The sequence below is a fragment of the Schistocerca cancellata genome, chromosome 1 (genome assembly GCF_023864275.1).
Source record: "Schistocerca cancellata isolate TAMUIC-IGC-003103 chromosome 1, iqSchCanc2.1, whole genome shotgun sequence".
In the NCBI taxonomy this organism is placed as follows: domain Eukaryota; kingdom Metazoa; phylum Arthropoda; class Insecta; order Orthoptera; family Acrididae; genus Schistocerca; species Schistocerca cancellata.
Genome location: NC_064626.1, coordinates 751016379 through 751034975, shown reverse-complemented (window position 1 = coordinate 751034975; position 18597 = coordinate 751016379). Strand labels below are relative to the sequence as shown.

The 18597-nt window shown below is 40.5% G+C and overlaps 1 protein-coding gene across 3 annotated transcripts in view; it reads right to left on the bottom strand.

The window, feature by feature from the left end:
- LOC126186005 (serine/threonine-protein kinase Warts-like) overlaps positions 1-18597 on the bottom strand; it is a 209146-nt gene that overhangs the window by 53379 nt on the left and 137170 nt on the right. For all 3 annotated transcript variants that reach the window (XM_049928176.1, XM_049928174.1, XM_049928175.1), the window contains exons 4-5: positions 15727-16253; positions 595-2324 (exon numbers count right to left, since the gene is read on the bottom strand). In XM_049928176.1, the coding sequence (XP_049784133.1) occupies positions 595-2324; positions 15727-16253 (2257 nt within the window). The remainder of the gene's footprint in view (positions 1-594; positions 2325-15726; positions 16254-18597) is intronic.

The following is an 18597-nucleotide window of genomic DNA, read 5'->3' as shown; positions in this document are numbered from 1 at the left end:
ATCTCAAAGGAAGACAATTTCTGAACACTGAGGAAGCCAAAAAGGTTTCACATGAGTGGCTTGCTCCATAATACTTTTTTTTTCTCTTAAGGATGGGTTAAAGAAACCAGAACAAAGATGCCATAAATGTGTTGAGCTCAAGGAGGAATATGTTGAGTAATTTCAAATCCATGATAGTATTTTTTTTTTTTTTGGAGCTATGGATTTACCAGCACCCATTTGTAATATTAGACATGTTTTAGCAATGTCAACCAGTATTAATTCATTAATCATGTTTCACGTACTTACTAAGAGTTGTTGATGTGACTCACCACATTTCTTTCATTAATACAATTAACATGCAACACTTTGACAAAATGAGGGTAAGTTAAACAGGCAATCCTTTGTAAGAAATTGTCCATCCTTTCCACAAAAATAACCACATGGGCTGTATGTGACAGATAACAGAAAAATCCATAATAAAAGAAACCAACACACACCTTAAATTATGCCCAAACTAAACAAGCAGAAATTCCTGCTTTTGAATTAGTGCCCCGTAATAACTGTAAACGAAAATCAAATGAAAAAAAAGAAAGAAAGGAAAAAAAGACATACCTGGCTAAAGGTTCTTCAAAGATGCCCAATTTAATTAGTAATGACATTAGGTCTCCTCCAGGAATGTAGTCCATAACAAAATATAAATTGTCCTTATCCTGGAAGGAATAATACAGTTTCACAACCCACTCATTATCAGCTTCAGCAAGAATATCTCTTTCCGCTTTAACGTGAGCCACTTGGTTCCTCTTGAGAACATCTGCTTTTCGTAAAGTTTTCATGGCATACAAGTGATGGGTATCAATTTTACGCACTAAAGCCACTTCACCAAATGCTCCAACACCAATTGGTTTTATTTTTGTGAACATTGACTTGTCCATCTTGGCACGTTTTAGGCGAATATAGTTTGATTCTTTTTGTGAGAGCATTTTACGCATCTGGCACTGTGCTTCTGCACTCAAACCTATTTTGGACATTTCTGTCTCCAATTGCATACGGCGGACTAACCTCTGTTTGTGCGATTTCAGCACATTCTCTACATGTTGTTCCATGAAGAACTTGAAAGCTTGAGGGGAATAGTTGCGCACTTTGCAGTCTCTGCGCTCTTCTTCTTTCTCTTTGCTAATATGTTTACGCTCTGGTATGGGAGACTGATGGTCAATCTTATACGGTGGGGGTGCTGGTCCAGATCTTCGTTCACCTCCATTCTGTGAATTTGCTTGTGAACCCTTGTTCTTATTGGCTACAGAAGACGAGGTGGTGGGTGGAAGTGGTGGTGTCTGCTGGGGGTTCTCAGAAGGATAGGCAGGCAGTGGAGGCTGAGGTGATGGTCTGCAGTCATTAATCTGCACTGATCCTGGACTGTCAGCACGAACCACACCTTCAGGAACAGCTGGTGAAAACTTGCGTTGCAGTGGCGGGTGATGACTATGGCCCGCAGCTTGCTGGACTGCTGGTGAAGGACGTGGCGTAGCTGCACTTTCCACAGTGGAAACCTGAGCACCACTTGCTACAACTCCGTCATCAGCACCCGGTAGTGGACCATACGGTGGAGGTGGCAACGGATGGTGGTGATGTCCTCTTGATGCGGCAAGTGCTTGCATAGTGATGGCATAGCTAGGAGGATCTGTTGTGGGTACAGAGACCTGGCTTGGGGTGACTGAACCAACAGAAGACTGTTGTACAGGTACAGGAGGTGGAGTTTGTTTTTGAGCAGCAGCCACTGCATGCTGTTGCTTCTGTTGCAAAGACAACGCATACGAAGGGGGTGGAGGCTGTGACTGAGTTGGAGGCTGTGCAGTAGGTGGGGGTGCTGTTGGGGCAATGGCTGTCTGTAGAACTGGTTTTTGAACCTGTGTGCTCTTCACGGATTGCATGATGATAGGAGGTTGCGTCTTCGCTTGACGTGCACTCCAGGCTAACAGAGGTGTCGGCCGAGCGACAGATGAAGCTGAGGGTGGAGGACTGGCAACAGAGACTGTAACAGGGCTAGGTGAGCCAGCTGATCCTGGACCGGAGTAGATTCCTGATGATGGGCTCTTCCTGTATTCCTGCTGGGACTGTGTGGGGCTTTGTCGACTTTGAATTGATACAGTATATGATGGTGGAGGTGGGGGTACAGTAGGTGATGGAGGTACTAAAGGGTAAGGGGGTGGTGGTTCAGAAGAAAGGGAGCCACTACCACCACTACTGCCGCCTGCAGCAGAAACACTTGGTCCACCACTGCTTCCAGTAGAACTGGATGGATACAGGTTCAATGCCTGCATCTGCTGAGACAGCTGCTGCTGCACCTGTAAATTATGTAAATAAATGCTGTTTTAAATGAAATTTACAATTTAAGCAAGTAAGTAATATGACGGTAGCAGGCAGTACGATTCTGTAACTGAAGCTTACTATTTTTATGGAAACATTCATGACATTGTTCTCTCTACAAAACACGAGCATAAAATCTGTCTTAGCCCTCAAAGAATAATGTACAATAATATGAAACATATTTCAGTTAGTAACTCAATACAATATTAATAAAAAATTACTAATAACACATGGCATTCTTTATACACTAAGGCTTTGCTTAGGCAACTATACATGGTCTTACAGAAGATGGTACAGACATATATTCATCCAAATACATCTATATATATATTCAACGAAAGCGTTGGTATGTTGATAGAGACACTAACAAACACAAACACACACACAAAATTCAAGCTTTCGCAACCCATGGTTGCTTCATCAGGAAAGAGGGAAGGAGAGGGAAAGACGAAAGGATGTCAGTTTTAAGGGAGAGGATAATGAGTCATTCCAATCCCGGGAGCGGAAAGACTTACCTTAGGGGGAAAAAGGGACAAGTACACACACACACACACACACACACACACACACACACACATATCCGCACATATACAGACACAAGCAGACATATCTGATATATCTGCTTGTCTCTGTGTGTGTGTGTGTGTGTGTGTGTGTGTGTGTGTGTGTGTGTGTGTGGGCGCGCGTGCGAGTGTATACCTGTCCCTTTTCCCCCTAAGGTAAGTCTTTCCGCTCCCGGGATTGGAATGACTCCTTACCCTCTCCCTTAAAACCCACATCCTTTCGTCTTTCCCTCTCCTTCCCTCTTTCCTGATGAAGCAACTGTGGGTTGCGAAAGCTTGAATTTGGTGTGGGTGTGTGTGTTTGTGTTTGTTAGTGTGTCTATCAACACACCAACGCTTTCGTTTGGTAAGTTACATCATCTTTGTTTTTAGATATATTTTTCCCATGTGGAATGTTTCCTGCTATTATATTCATATATGTATACTCAGAAATACATAGTTTGATATTTGCGAGCTTGATATTTTTTAAAAGCTTGTGGACAGTGGAACAGCAACATGCCACCTGAGGCAGATGATGGTTGTGTCAGAAGAAAACATCAAATCAGAGGACAGTATGGCCTCCAGAAGACTCATTGCAAACTGTGATACAGAGAAGAGCCATAGGAAATATCATGATGATTATGTTTCATTACATTTTGGTATCTGTTCTAAGACAAAAACATGAAAATTACGTTTATGTCTTGATGTCAGCCTTTGGCCAAAGAACTTATACAATACTGTATTAAATTTTGTTCTGGGTGTTAAAGATAGAAAAACTTCAAAGAAAAATAAATATACAGATGATGATGCTATTAACTTAGTGCTTGATTTTAGATTTTAAAAACAAATGAACACCAGAGGTTGGAGAAATAAGAGGAGCACTTGTGCATAGTCCATACAGTTTTACCCAGTGCAACAGAGAGAACTTCACTAAAAAATGTACATGCCTCTGAGTTAAAAAAAAACACACAAAAGTACATGAAATACAAAAATGGGTTCAAATCATAAAATGGCAGCTCCATTAATAGTTAACTGTTGTATTCAAATCTACATTGAAAGGGTGTGGAAAACTGTGTGTAGAAGGTCATGTGACACCAGCAGTCTAAAAAAAAAAAAAAAAAAAAAGTGTGATTTTCTCCAAAGGATGTACTTTCAAAGCAAATGCTACACTCTCAATTTTTAATTACTGTTTAATTCTGAAGCTTCATCTCCATCCAATGTTTTCTTAATACATTCCACTGCCTCACTCGGTCATCATCACATATGGGAATGACTGACAAGTTGCTCTAGTGTTTAAATTTTTACACCAAGGTCCCTACTTTCTAGAGTTTTAATCAAGGAGAGTTAAACTAAAAATATACTACTCTACAAGAAAACTGTAATTCAGTGTTGGGATCATTGCACATTAATAAAAACTGATCAATATTTATAGTAACACAAAAAAGTACAGCACAATTACTGAACATTAAACGTAAATGCATAAAGTCAGTGTTTTAAGTGGTTGCTATGAAGATCTCCACAAATCAGAACAGCCATGATCATTCATAATACAAAGCATATCATTTAAACAGTTTGTCCAACATGACATTGGATAATGCATTCTTGATTATGATCCAACAGCATAATGACAATTAAGGTCATCCTAAAAAGTCCACCTGTTGCCAATCAGACTGCCACTGTGAGTACTGTAATTGAGGGTGTGTTTGATTTAGTGTGAAGGGTAGCTTACATAAAGGGCTACATATACTGATGGGGAAAAAAAAATCGCAACACCAAGGAGGAGTTGTGCAACACAAATGAAAGTTGGCAGGTATGTTTCTGCATCTGAAATATGATGTCTATTCAAATTTTGCACCAGCTGCATTAGAATGGTTTTAGTAGCACCACTATGAGGATGCAACTCAGATTTGCGTTAAATAAAGGCTGTTATGGCTGTGAGCGTTAGTCACCTTTGAGGTTGGGTGTGGTGCATTGATGTTAGTCAAAAATACCTTTAAGGCAACAAAGATGCCTCGATGAGTTTAAATGAGGTCATGTAATAAAGCTACAAGAAGTTCAATGTTCTTTCTGAGATATTGCAGAAAGACTTGGCAGGACTGTAGTCACTGCATATGACTGATGGCAGTAGTCACAGGAACATACATGGGTTGTTCAAAAAGTAAGGTGACTTTTCAAATTGCACAGCAATGTACATTCGATTATCGATTTATTTATTTTTTTGTTATGTTGGTACACATGTCCCGAAAATATGCTCACAGTTTCAAGTGTACAGCATACTTCGTTTATTTTTGACAGATAGAAAGGTCAGATGTGTTTTAGTGTCCTCGGCAATTTTTTATTTTTATAAAAAATTGAGCAAAGATTTTTTAACAAATTTTGTGTGAAAAATGAGATCACATCATAACATCAAAGCTGTTCAATTACCGTGACGTAGTGGATCATGAATTTTTTTCTCAAGGTTGTATGGTCAATAAGGAGTACTACCTTGGTGTTATGCACTGCTTGCAACAAGCAACACGCAAAAAACTCCGGAATTGTGGAAAAACAATTCATGGCTTTTCATCACGACAATGTACCTGCTCTTTCGTTGTTGCTTGTGAGAGATTTTTTGGCCAAAAACAACATGGCAACCATGCCTCAGCTGCCATATTCACCGGATTTGGCCCCTTGCAACTTTTTCCTGTTCCCAAAACTGAAGAGACCTATGAAAGGAGGAAGATTTTCAACGAATGAGGAAATAAAAACTGGAAGTACTCAAGGCTGTGCCAAAAGGTGCTTATGAGAAGTGCTTTGAGGACTGGAAGAAGCGTTGCCACAAGTGTATTGTATCTGAGGGGGATTACTTTGAAGGGGACAACATGAATATTGATGAGTAAATAAATATTTTTTCATAAAAATATCAAGTCACCTTACTTTTTGAACACTCCATGGGTGCAAGAATATCGGGTTCCAGATGGTCACATGGCACTACCGAGATGAGTGGCCATTGTGTTTGGCATGAGACTCGGGCACATCATGCAACATCTGCAGCAGCAATCTGAGCAGCAGTTGGCACCATAGTGACCCAACGAACTGTTAGAAATCAGTTATTTCAAGACAGCCCCAAGACAGATGCCCCATAGTGTGCATTCCACTGACCCCAAACCACTGCCATTTGCAATTTCAGTGGTGTAAAGCGAGAGCTCATTGGACAGCTAGGGCGTAGGTCTGTTGTGAACTGCCTTGGTGCCAGTGATGGCTGTGTGTGGGTTAGGAGGAGGCTAGTTGAGAGCTTGCAACCGAGCTGCCTGCATGCTAAACTCACTGGACCTACACCTGGAGTTATGATCTGGGGTGCTATTTCACATGACAGCAAGAGCACTCTTGTGGTTATCCCGTGTACCTTGCCTGTAAATTTGTACGTAAATTTGGTGATTCAATATGTTGTGCTGCCTTTCATGAACAGCATTCTAGGGGGTGTTTCCCATCAGGATAATGCTCACGCACATACCACTATTATAATCCATACATGCTCCACAAAGTGTCAAAGTGTTGCCTTGGCCTGCTTGATCACCAGTTTGTCTCCAATCAACTCCATCAAGAGTCATCCGCAAACAGCATTAACCATCCCTGTATTAACTGACAAAGTACAACAGGCATGTAACTCCAACCCACAAACTGGCCCTAAAACACAATGCATGCACATTTGCATGCTTGCATTCAATATTCTGGTGGTTAAACCACTGATTAATGTACCAGAATTTCACATTTGCTATGACTTATCTCGCGCTTACATTAGCCTGTGATCTTGCAATGTCAATCACTTAAATGTGTTACCTAGACAAATGTATTCCTGAAATTTCATTACTCTACATTAATTATCTTTTGGTGTTGTGATTTTTTTCCTGTCAGTTTATACACAAGCTATTGCCACAGAAAATATCAACAGAAGGTCGGTGCAAAGGTTCTATGTTTGGCCAACATTTGAGATGAAGACTTACAATCAAACGTGGCTACGCCTGTATTTGTCATCCAGCACTGATACATTTTGTGTGGGTACAAATTCGTGAATTCTTTTTGTACTGATTGTCCCATACACCACTGCAGTTGTGCACTGCATATGTGCTGCAGTTTCTTAATGAAACAAAATATATTTATGACAGCTGGGGCTGCTGCTGTTCAAACTTTAAAGTGGATATATGGCAACTTCTGATGCCTAAGACACATAATGTCTCATGCAACCAATGGCAGGCAACTCCTGTACAGACCCTTTGTATGCTGATCCAAGAGATCTGTTACCCTCAGAGCAACAGAAGTCAGTAAACAAGCAAGAATCAACAACAGCAGCTACATCCTGAATATGCTATTTAAATCCCTAACTCAAAATATAAGTGAGTTTTGTTTGCAGTCAACAATGGTAATGAAGCCGAAAAAATTAAGTTCAAGTTTTGTATAGGTACTGTTGCACCACAGCATTTCTTAGCCTAGTGGAAGAGACCCATGACCACATCACATCAGCAGACAAATGTCACGGCATAATGGCACTAGAAAAGTCAGTGGTGGGTGTTCTTGTGGAAGAATTCATAATCAGACTATACTTAAATTATGGAACTCATCATCCAGATCTCCTGAAAAGATAAGCTGCGACATCATCACAGCACACTAGCACTACAGTACCGTTGACACAGCAGAAGGACTGGGTCAGCAAGGCAATGATGTCATAATTGGCCAACTGTCTGCACTAGCTGCAAGTCAGTTATCCACGTCTTAAGTCCAATTACTCCTGACTTGGTGCCTTCCAGCCAGCGGGGCACTGCTGACTAACTTACATCCATTGCAAGCCACCTACACTCGTGCATGGGCCACTTAAGAGGGTATTACACGATGATCCACCGTTAATGGTACTGGCCTAGTGCGATAGCCATCTAGCAGTAGAATGGATGGAACTATGAAAATTAGCAGACACATTATCCACGTGCCAGAATAGGGAGCAGTTCTAAACTGCCGTCAATCCGCACATGTGCACTAGACAGTGATAACTTGCGCTTGCACAGAAGGAAGTATCGCAGTACCTTTTGCTTGTTGTTTGCTTATTGTTAGGTGGCTAGTGGCTAATTTTAGATTTTCATGGTGGGGGTTTTCCCGCATTTTTTTTTTTTTTAATAGTAAATAGGTTTTCATAAATGCAGTAAAAAAAAGGTAATACCTTTCTGCCAGTAGGTTTCCTATTATATCAGCTGTTTGTGAAAGCATTTTTTCTACTGATTGCTTCATATTGGACAAATGGAGTGGAGCAGAGAGGCTTTAAGTATCTTAATTCAGGAATACAGTGAGGAAAGGTATGGCCCGCTTGACACGCTGTATCATAATAAGGTACATTGGCAGTTGCAATCGTTTATTTCTGAGTAATATACATATAACATTACACAGTGATTTTCGATTTGTATTTTAGTGCCTTAGCTTACAAAAGTTCATGTTTGTTTTTATTGAATCTCTTGCTTTATTTCAGCATACCAGGAAAGAGAAACTGGCAATGATAGGCGAGAAAGTCCATACAGTTTTAACCAGTGCAACAGACAAAGACTGTAAAACTCTTAGTGGCCCAAGCACTGGCTTTCTGTTTTTGTCATCATTCTGCTCTAATCCAAAGGTTTACTGTCACTGTCAGGGCAATAGCTCCAAAAAAGAGTGGGTCCTCCATGTGCAAGTGTGTGTGTGTGTGTGTGTGTGTGTGTGTGTGTGTGTGTGTCTATAGTGCCTTTGTAACCAAGTGTCATAATATAAAACTAACTGTTGAGTCTGTAATTCAGAAAAGAAGTAACCATCATAAAAGAATAAAAAATACAACATAAATAATGATAAAAATAATTACAATAATTTCTTACTAATCAGGAACTTGAGCTCACAGAAATAATTTAAACAAATGACATTCCAGTAAATCGCACCATCTCTCTCAAGTTTCGCGTGGTAGAATGAACAACTTTACAACAGATCAGACAGTTCTATTTGCATTTTGCGCATTATTACTGTCTACTGCGCATGCAGACCAGGTAATCCTGTGTGGATGGTGTAAAACGTCGATGTGAACCAGTCTGTAGTTACAGATATGCACACTTGGTACACTTGGTACCTGGTACCTAGGCGTACGGTTTAGGTGCACCGTGTAATAGGGGCTTTAGCTGCCATTGCCTGTATTTGCAGACTTCGCTACTACTTGCCATTGCCCCATGAGGGCACACTTCACAGCTGAGAGCCACTGTTGTCCACACTGGGGTGCACAATTTGGCTCTACATGGTATGGTTCAATCTTCAATAAACTGCACATCAGTACTAGTTAGCACGGCTGACTTCTCTGCCTGCCGCATACCACCCTACATCAAGATCTGACTAGTGCTACATGGTTGGAGAGCTGACCATGTAGTCTTTCCTCACCTGCTGCCTACTGCACAGTGACAACACTGAACACTGGCCATGACAGGAGGTCACTTGTTGATCTAAGTATGCTTCACTAATCAAGACCTACTTCCGCCTTGGACCACAGACCACAACCTAGCACCACCTTGACTGACATATACTGATGCTGACACAAAATAAAGAATACATGAGACTACTGGTTTTATAACAGGATGTCACAGCAGGGTGAGTGGCAGGTGGTAACACATTTGAATCGCTCGAGACGGAGGGCCAATGTGGTGTGAATGAATGTGTGGTCATATCTTCAGCAGGGTACAAGCAAGCACTTGTGGGCAGGGATTTGCTATAGTTCAATAGACAAACGATGGTGGTTGGGGCAGTTTGAAACATGGTCAGAGATTGCATTGTTGTCTGTTGTATGTGATAATTGCGTTAAGCATGTACATGTTCTTTGTACTTGAAAAAAGCGTGTATACAGAAAATTATGTCTCTCCGTTTGCTTGTGCGGAATTTGTTGCTTATCACCACCATCAGCAGTGACAACTCGCAGCTAAAGGAATAAAAATTCACTAAATAACTCACTACAATCACGTTTAATACTCATACTGGATATGACATTCACAGCAGACTGCAGAGAACACTATTGAATGCTCACTGGGTGTCGGAAAACGCATGTCATAGGTGCGCAGAACAAGCCTAAACTCGACCACCATCATTTGTGATTCCAACTATAGTAATCAGAAGCTCATGTTAGGCACATTATGGAGCCTCTAGGAAGATAGCATTCAGGGCTGGAAAGAAAGCCAATGTGCACTCGGTATGTATGCCAGGGGGCCTCATCCGAGATGTGGACACAGCCTTGCTGCCGCTGTTGAGCATGCAGAGTGCAGTCATCTACAAGTTGTCGCTCATGTCGGCACTAAAGACACCAGTTGCATGGGTTCTGAGGCCAGTTCATACATACGGCTGGTGGAAGTGGTGAAAGCTGCTGCCCCCACGCGTGGGCTGCAAACAGAGCTCCTAATTTGCAGCATTGTTCCCAAAGTCGAGCAGGGTCCTGTGGTTTGGAGCCGAGTAGAGGGTCTGAAGCGAAGGCTTCGTTGACTCTATGACTGTCTTGGCTGCAAAATCTAGCCCCGCATTATCAGGTGGGGATTTGTAGGATTCCCCTTGATAGGTCAGGGGTGCACTACACACAGGAAGCACCTACTCAGGTAGCAGAGTATTTGTGGGGTGCACATGGGCTTTTTATAGGCTAGGCAGTAGTTTGAGATATTCTGATGAACACTCGTCAGTTGATACACAGTACAGACACTTCAACTGTCAAAATTTTATCGGCGAATTGTTGAAGTATTCGTAACAATGTTCCATGAATTTACTTTCCTCCAGGAAAGTTCTCTGCTCAAATTATTCTTGAGACCTAGAGCTGGCTGAAACCTGAAGCAGAAAGCTCTGAGATATTTAGCGAGTCATAGAATACCTATCAGAAAGACAGATTAGATGCCATAGGAGAGGGAGGGTTCATCGCAGCTGACAAAAATATTTCCTCTATTGAGGTCAAAATTGTGTGAGACTGAAGTAATTTGGTTGTGTGTAACAGGTCTAGGTGGAACCAAGTTAATTCTTGGATTTTTTTACCATCCACCCAATTGCACTGTGACACTTCTAGAGTTATTCAAAGAAAGTCTACAGTCAGCACCACCTAAGTACCAAGACCATGTGATACTAGTTGAAGGCAACTTTAACCTACCAAGCATGAACTGCTGGGACATAAATAGATTCACTGCAGTGAGGGGAGTGCAGTCAGTCTTGTAAAGTACTTTTGCATTTTCTGAAGACTGACTTGAGCAGCTAGTTCAGCAGCCCATACAAAATGGAAACATCTTACACCTTGTAGCTACAAACAGACCAGGCTTTATCAACAGCAGTGATATAGACATGTGGATTAGTGATCATAACGTCATTACAGCAACTATGATAATGAAAGTTAATAAACTAATAAAGAAGGCTAGGAGACACTTTCTGTTAGTAAGAGCAGCTAAACAGTTGCTAGATCCCACTTCAGTAATGAAATGACATCACTTAGTTCCAGTAAGATGGACACAGAGGAATTAGGGCAAAGTTTAAACAGACTGTAAATTGTGGTCTGGAGAAGTGTTTACCTAGGATGGAGAAACAACTGAAAGAGTTCAAAACAAATAATTCACCAGGTCCAGATGGAATCCCAACTTGGTTTAACTAGGAGTACACTATGGCACTGGCCCCTTATTTGGCTTGCATTTACAACTCTCATTCAATGCAAAGTCCCAAGTGACTTGTTCATGTGAAGTTCAGCTTGTCCTTTTCTTACATGATGTACTGTGGATTAAGGGCAGAAAAGATCCACCATGATTTAACAAGAAAATTCAGAAAATTCTGAGGAAGTAAAGCCTGTTGCACTCTTGGTTCAGAAGAGAATGTGCAAATGATAACAGGCAAAGATAAGTAAAGATTCCCAGATCTGTGAAAAGATCTATGTGCAAAGCATATAACAATTACCACTGTCATACCTCAGAAAACGATCTGGCTAAAAAACCAAAAAAATTCTAGTCCTATATGAAAATAAGTGGATCTAAGGCTTCCATCCAGTCATTTGTTGAGCAGTCTGGTATAGTACTTGACAATAGTAAAACGAAAGTCAAAGTTTTAAATTTCACATTTAAGAACTTGTTCACACAGGACAATATACCATCCATTTGACAACTGAACAGACTTCCATGTGGACGACATAGCAGTTAGCACACCTGGCATGGAGAAACAACTGAAAGAGTTCAAAACAAATAATTCACCAGGTCCAGATGGAATCCCAACTTGGTTTTACTAGGAGTACACTACGGCAGTGGCCCCTTATTTGGCTTGCATTTACAACTCTCATTCAATGCAAAGTCCCAAGTGACTTGTTCATGTGGAGTTCAGCTTGTCCTTTTCTTACATGATGTACTGTGAATTAGAGATGAAAGGTAACAGGCATATACCATATTTCTAGATTTCCAGAAAGCATTTGACACAGTGCCTCACTACAGACAGTACAAGCATACGGAATAGGTTTCCAGATATGTGAGTGGCTCAAAGCCTTCTTAAGAAATAGGACCCAGTATGTTGTCCTCAATGGAGAAGTGCCCCATGGAAATATGATAGGACTACTATTATTTTCTACATAAATGATCTGGCAGATAGGGTGGGCAGCAATCTGCAGTTTTTTGCTGATGACACTGTGGCCTATGGTAAGGTGTCGAAGTTCTGTGACTGTAGGAGAATACCAAACTTTCTAGTTGGTGTGACAAATGGCAGCTAGTTGTAAATCTAGAAATTTATTAATGCAAATAAATAGGAAAGAGAAACCCATAATGTTCAGACACAGCATTAGCAGTGTTCTGCTTGACACAATCATGTGGTTTAAATATCTGGGTGCCCAGAGAGATATGAAATCAAATGAAGATGTGAATATTGGGGTAGGGAAGGTGAATGGTCAACTACGTTTTACTGGAAGAATTTTGGGCAAGTGTGGTTTCTATCTGTAAAGCAGACTACATATAGGACATTAGTACGACCTATTCTTGAACGCTGCTCAAGTGTTTGGGATCTGTACCAGTTCAGATTAAAAGAAGACTCTGAAATAATTCAAAGGTGGGCAGCTAGATTTGTTACCAGTAGGATCGAATAATATCCAACTGTTATTGAGATACTTTGGGAACTAAATGGGAATCTCTGGATGTGAAGCTATGTTCTTTCCAAGGAATACTACTGAGAAAATTTATAGAACTAGTATTTGAAGCTGACTGCAGAAAGATTCTACTTCCGCTAACACATATTTCACATATGAACCACAAAGAGAAGGTACTAGAAATTAGGGTTTATACCGAGGAATAAAGACAGTTGTTTATCCCTCACCCTATTTGCAAATGGAACAGGACAGGAAATGACTAGAAGTGGTACAGCATACCTTCTGCCATGTAGCGTACAATGGCTAGCATAATATGTATACAGATGTGATGTAGATGTATTAGTGACTGGGCTGGCCACACTGAATCCCTCCAGAAGTGGTCATCTGCAGATGGGGAGGTTCATAAAATTGATGACACTTTCAATATTTTGTTTACTGAGCTTAAGAGAAAGTGTAACGTGAAAAGTGATCTTTGGCAGTGCATGGTGGAAATCAGTGGAGCATTGTTCCAACTGGGGGAAGCTGTTGCCAATGACTTACTGTCGCAAGGTCATCCCTCGCAGAGGATAAACCAACTAAACAGCAGGCGAACAACTTAATGCACATGATATAGTAGTGCGAAGTACAACAGAACACAGCACTGCAAAAATGATCAACCTGTAATTAGCATTAAAGTAAGGGAAATCAATGAGACTACCGTAGTGGGTACTAGTAGTGACATATGCAAGTTGCATGTCACTATACATTTAAGAATAAATTTCCTGGAAAAATGTAAAGTAAACTTTTGTTATAAAGTCAAGATACCAATGGATGCACCAAACAGTAAGTTAAAAAACCACCGGATAAACAGGAAGAAGTGCCAAGCATGAGAGATCAATTACACAGGACCATTACTTGTTTAAGTTGAATTGTTACAGAATTTGTTAATAGGAAAGAGTTTTCAATTTTATTTTTAGTTTGTTCTCTATATATATGTCATGTGGTGGTTCAATATAGTAATATCCATGGCCAAAAGGTAAGGAAAGATCAGTGGGCTAATACAAACTCAGAGAGGATGCACTATAGCAGAGCAGATGCTCTTGCATGTGCAGCAGTACTGTAGTAGCCAGCACAACATAGTTGTGGTAATGTGTCTTGGTTCCAGGTGTCAGTATAGTCTTGATCCTTCTTTGTGCAGACTGAGTCTACTTAAGCCAAAGCTGCAGTACAGTTAACAAAGTTGAAGGATTGGGCCACCAAGGAAGTGATGTCATGATTGCCCAATGAGTATGTCTCAAGCAGCAGTTCTGTTGGTGGGATGGTACTGCCATTACAGAAATGGTGGCAGACCGAGTTCACATAAATACTGCCCATTTTACACAAACAATATCAATCACCACACGCAGTCTGCTATGAGGTGTAGTTTATGCTGGTCAAACCTCAAATCACAGATGCTGCCTTCAATAGCTGCGAGCTTGCTATCTCTGTCTAAGTGTGAATGCTATTGATTTGGAGCCTTCCAGCCTGTGTGTCACATGCTAGATAACTTCCATCCACTGTAGGCTGTCAACCCTGGGCACCACAGAGCACAAGGTTCTGTGGTTCATGCATGGGTCACTTTGAAGCCCAGCCACAATCACATGTGGGCACACACCACCTCTGTGAGCTGCTACTGTCCAAAAGGTGCCCACAGTTTGGCTCTGCACACACTGCAATATCCTGCAACAACATAAGCTGTGTATCAGTATCAGTAGGGATGGCTGTATTCTCTGACCACCACATACCACCCTGCCTCAAGACCTGATTCAGTGCCACTCCACTAGAGTGATGACCATGTATCCTTGTCTTAGCTGCTGCCTGTCGCACAGGGGCAACGAAGCATGCTGACTGTGACCGGAGGTCACTCGCTGGTCTCAATGTGATTCACCAATTGAGACCAGTCTGCGCCTTGGGCTGTTCTGACGCAACCTAGTACAACCTCGAATGATGTATTCCAACACCAAATAAATTAATATAGAAAATGCTGTTTTTATCACTGGATGTCAGACAAATTAGACAAATTACCAGGTACCTACACCACACTGCTGCTAACACACCTACGGAGGAGAGTAGAACACCTTCCTGGGCAGTAGCAGTCCAGCTCCCCCACCCATCACTGAGGTCATGCACCTCTAACCTCTACAGTACTAAAAATGTATTACAAACAGTATATCAAGTTTACTACACCAACAAGTCACAACACTCACCATAATGACAAGCAAAGATTAAGCACATAAGCCTCAAGAGCAGTAATGAGTTACTAGACAGAAGGATTCAGAATAGAGACATTAAAAGCATAAACTTTGTGTGACTGGCTGTTGATGCAAAAAATTAGAGTGGTTCACATTGCAGTGTGATATTGTTTCCGACAAAATTAAGTTATGGTGTACTGTCGGGCTTTAAACTCCAAATCTTTACCGACTAAAAACTTTCTGCCACCCGGTCAAAAAGATTTTGTAGTTTTGATGAGAACTGAATCTGAATGCCAAATTTAGCCAGTGAATTTAAGAAGAGGTATAATGGATGACATTAGCAAAAATATGTTTATTGGTTGTTTCAGAGGCATTTCTTAAATCATACACAACATTTTAAAATTGTTTTCAATGTACAACAGATAAAATATAAATTGTTAGAAATGTAATAGATAAGATTATGATATTCTTATTCAAGAACATCAAATGGTGCGGTAAATAAATATAAAAACTATGCAGATTACAAATTTACCTGTGGACCATTTTGAACAACCATTGGCTGCTGCCTTGAAGGTGTTACTAAAGTAGGACTCGTACCCCTCGTAGCTGATGGTGCAGAAGGTGTGACAACAGGCACAGACACTGACACCTGACAAGGTGGCTGCGGAGGTGGGCGTGATGGTACAACAGGCACAGGAGCTGGTGACATGCGCTTCAAGAGCTGCTGCACATGGTGAGGAGGGGGTGGAGGTACAGGGGGTGGGGTTGAACTGCATCGAGGAGGTGGCACAGGGGGAGGAACTGAAGAAACAGATGCAATAGGTGGCGTTGGTGGGGGTGGTTCAGTGGCGGCTGCAGCTGCTGCTGCGGCTGCCGCAGCAGCAAAGGCACTTGGTGAGTACTGCCGGCTGAGCTGAGGGTGAGGGTGACCTTGGCCTGGGCTATCGGAGCGTGAAGAGCCTGCTCCACTGTCCAATGCTGGTGATCCACGGTGAGGCCCAGCCAGTTCACGTTCTAGGCTTGGCTTGCGGATCAACTTCGTGCTCAGCGCAGAAAGACCTATGCACCAATAATCAAGTAATTCCTTTACTGACTCATCTCTAATAATAAAGAAATGTAAATTTACATACAGGCAAAATGAAAAAAATCAACATTTCTGATAAAAGTCTCAGAAATTATATATGAAGAGCTAATTGATGGTATAGTTTTAGTTAGCTGACAGCTCAATTTTTTTCACACAATATGTTGTTGAAATGTTTTGTTTAAAAATGGACTCATCAACTCAGCTACAAATCTGAAAAAGTAAATCAAACAATGATACAGAGCACAAATTTTAAATGACAGTTAGCTGTTTATTACCTAACAATATTTGTTTCCCACTCATTAGGAACGTAAGGAAACAAAACTGAGCAATGAGATCACTGTAACATAGTCAAGCTGTGCAACGTTAATGGTGGAATACACCAGATTATTTAGATACCTCCTAAACACTCCATGAGACAAATGATGCTTTATAGTGATGGGATCATCACAAGAGCCTCAGCTGATGGTACTTATGACTAACGACTAACAGTATTATCAAAAAACAACTCAAGATTCTCATCGATCTAATTTTGCCACTACCATGTAATCAACATAGTGTGAAATTATAATGTCTTTTGTATGACAGAAAATCAAATACAGTATCCAAAAAAATATGATCAACATGAAAGTATACTCTACTGTTCAGTAAAGACAACTTACAAATTGTGGGCACCATTCCATTGGGAACTTCCCTGTTTGAATATGGTATCAGGAGTGTGCTCACATAAAGATTTAACACTGATGTTAACAACTCATTTACTAATAAAGGAAAGAAAAATTATGATTTAATGTCATGTCAGTAATGAAGTTATTACCAACAGATCACACGCTCAGACTGGATTGAATACTGAAGGAAATCGTGTATCATCTCAGCACTCTTCTTAGTTGATTTAAGGAAACCATGGACACCTAAATCTGGCCTCACTGCTCCTAAATGTGATTGCATTGTTCCTAGAATCTGTTGTCACGAAGCACAAAATCCTGACCCATGGTGCTCTTCAGTGTTGTACCAGAAGTGAATCTGATACAAAACTCCAGACACTTGCTAGAAATCTGATCCTTTACTGTTGACAGAATCAGTCAACACTGTGATGACGGATAATTCATAGAAGTTCCACTTGGAAGTTCTTTAAAATTGAGTCCCCAAATGCATTAAGCAAACATTACATTTCTCAATTTATTTTGGATGAGTAATAGTGTAATGCACCTCAGGAGTCATCTTCAATCTACATTATTATAAAAATGAGTGTTTCTAGAAATTGTAGAAGCTAAATCTGCCTTTTTCACATTACAGCATGTATTGCTTTTTTGTTGTATGCCTGCTGGCCACGAACATCATTGATTATATGTAGGAAAAAAGCACTGGGTGCCAATGACACACTGTCACTGCCCTCTACAGGTCACTAGAGGTGCATTAAAATATCTCTGTGGTTTGATTTTTTGACATGCCAAACCCTATAATTTCAGATGTGGTGGGCATAAAAAAAGAAGTGTTTTGGCATTAACCTGCTTGTAGTTATCTGGAACATCATTCATTTATTTTTGCTGCCATTAATAGTATGTGACGATTCTTTTGCAGTGTTGTTATTTATTTGCTACCTAGTAACTCTGCATGATGCATATTTAAGATCCTTGCCTCAGCATTAGTGGCCTAATACAGCTCAATAAATTTGGAAATAGCATAATCATAGCATACAGTGTGATCTACAGAATCTTGCTACATATAAAAATCATGTTTCTCTGAAGTCAGACAGGCAATTATAGAAATAAAAGGAATCTGTACACACATTAATCAAATGGCTCACCAATTAACTGCTACATCACACTGGATATTATTATTATTATTTCTATTTTTCTCAGACCTTAGGTCTGGTTAAAAATGGAAAGTGACGCGGACCTTCATCAAGCGTGACTTCCTTTTAACTGTACGGTATATGTTACATTGTATTTAGGAACTTTCGGGTTATTGAATACGTATCAATAATTACAGATTTCTGTAGTTGTATGTATATGTTTGGATGTAGCTGTATTGCGTTGATGTACTGGTGGATATTGTGTGGTATGACTCCTGTAGTTGATAGTATAATCGGTATAATGTCAACTTTATCCTGATACCACATGTCCTTGACTTCCTCAGCCAGTTGGATGTATTTTTCAATTTTTTCTCCTGTTTTCTTCTGTATGTTTGTTGTATTGGGTATGGATATTTCTTAGTTGTGTTAATTTCTTCTTTTTATTGGTGAGTATGATGTCAGGTTTGTTATGTGGTGTTGTTTTATCTGTTATAATGGTTCTGTTCCAGTATAATTTGTATTCATCA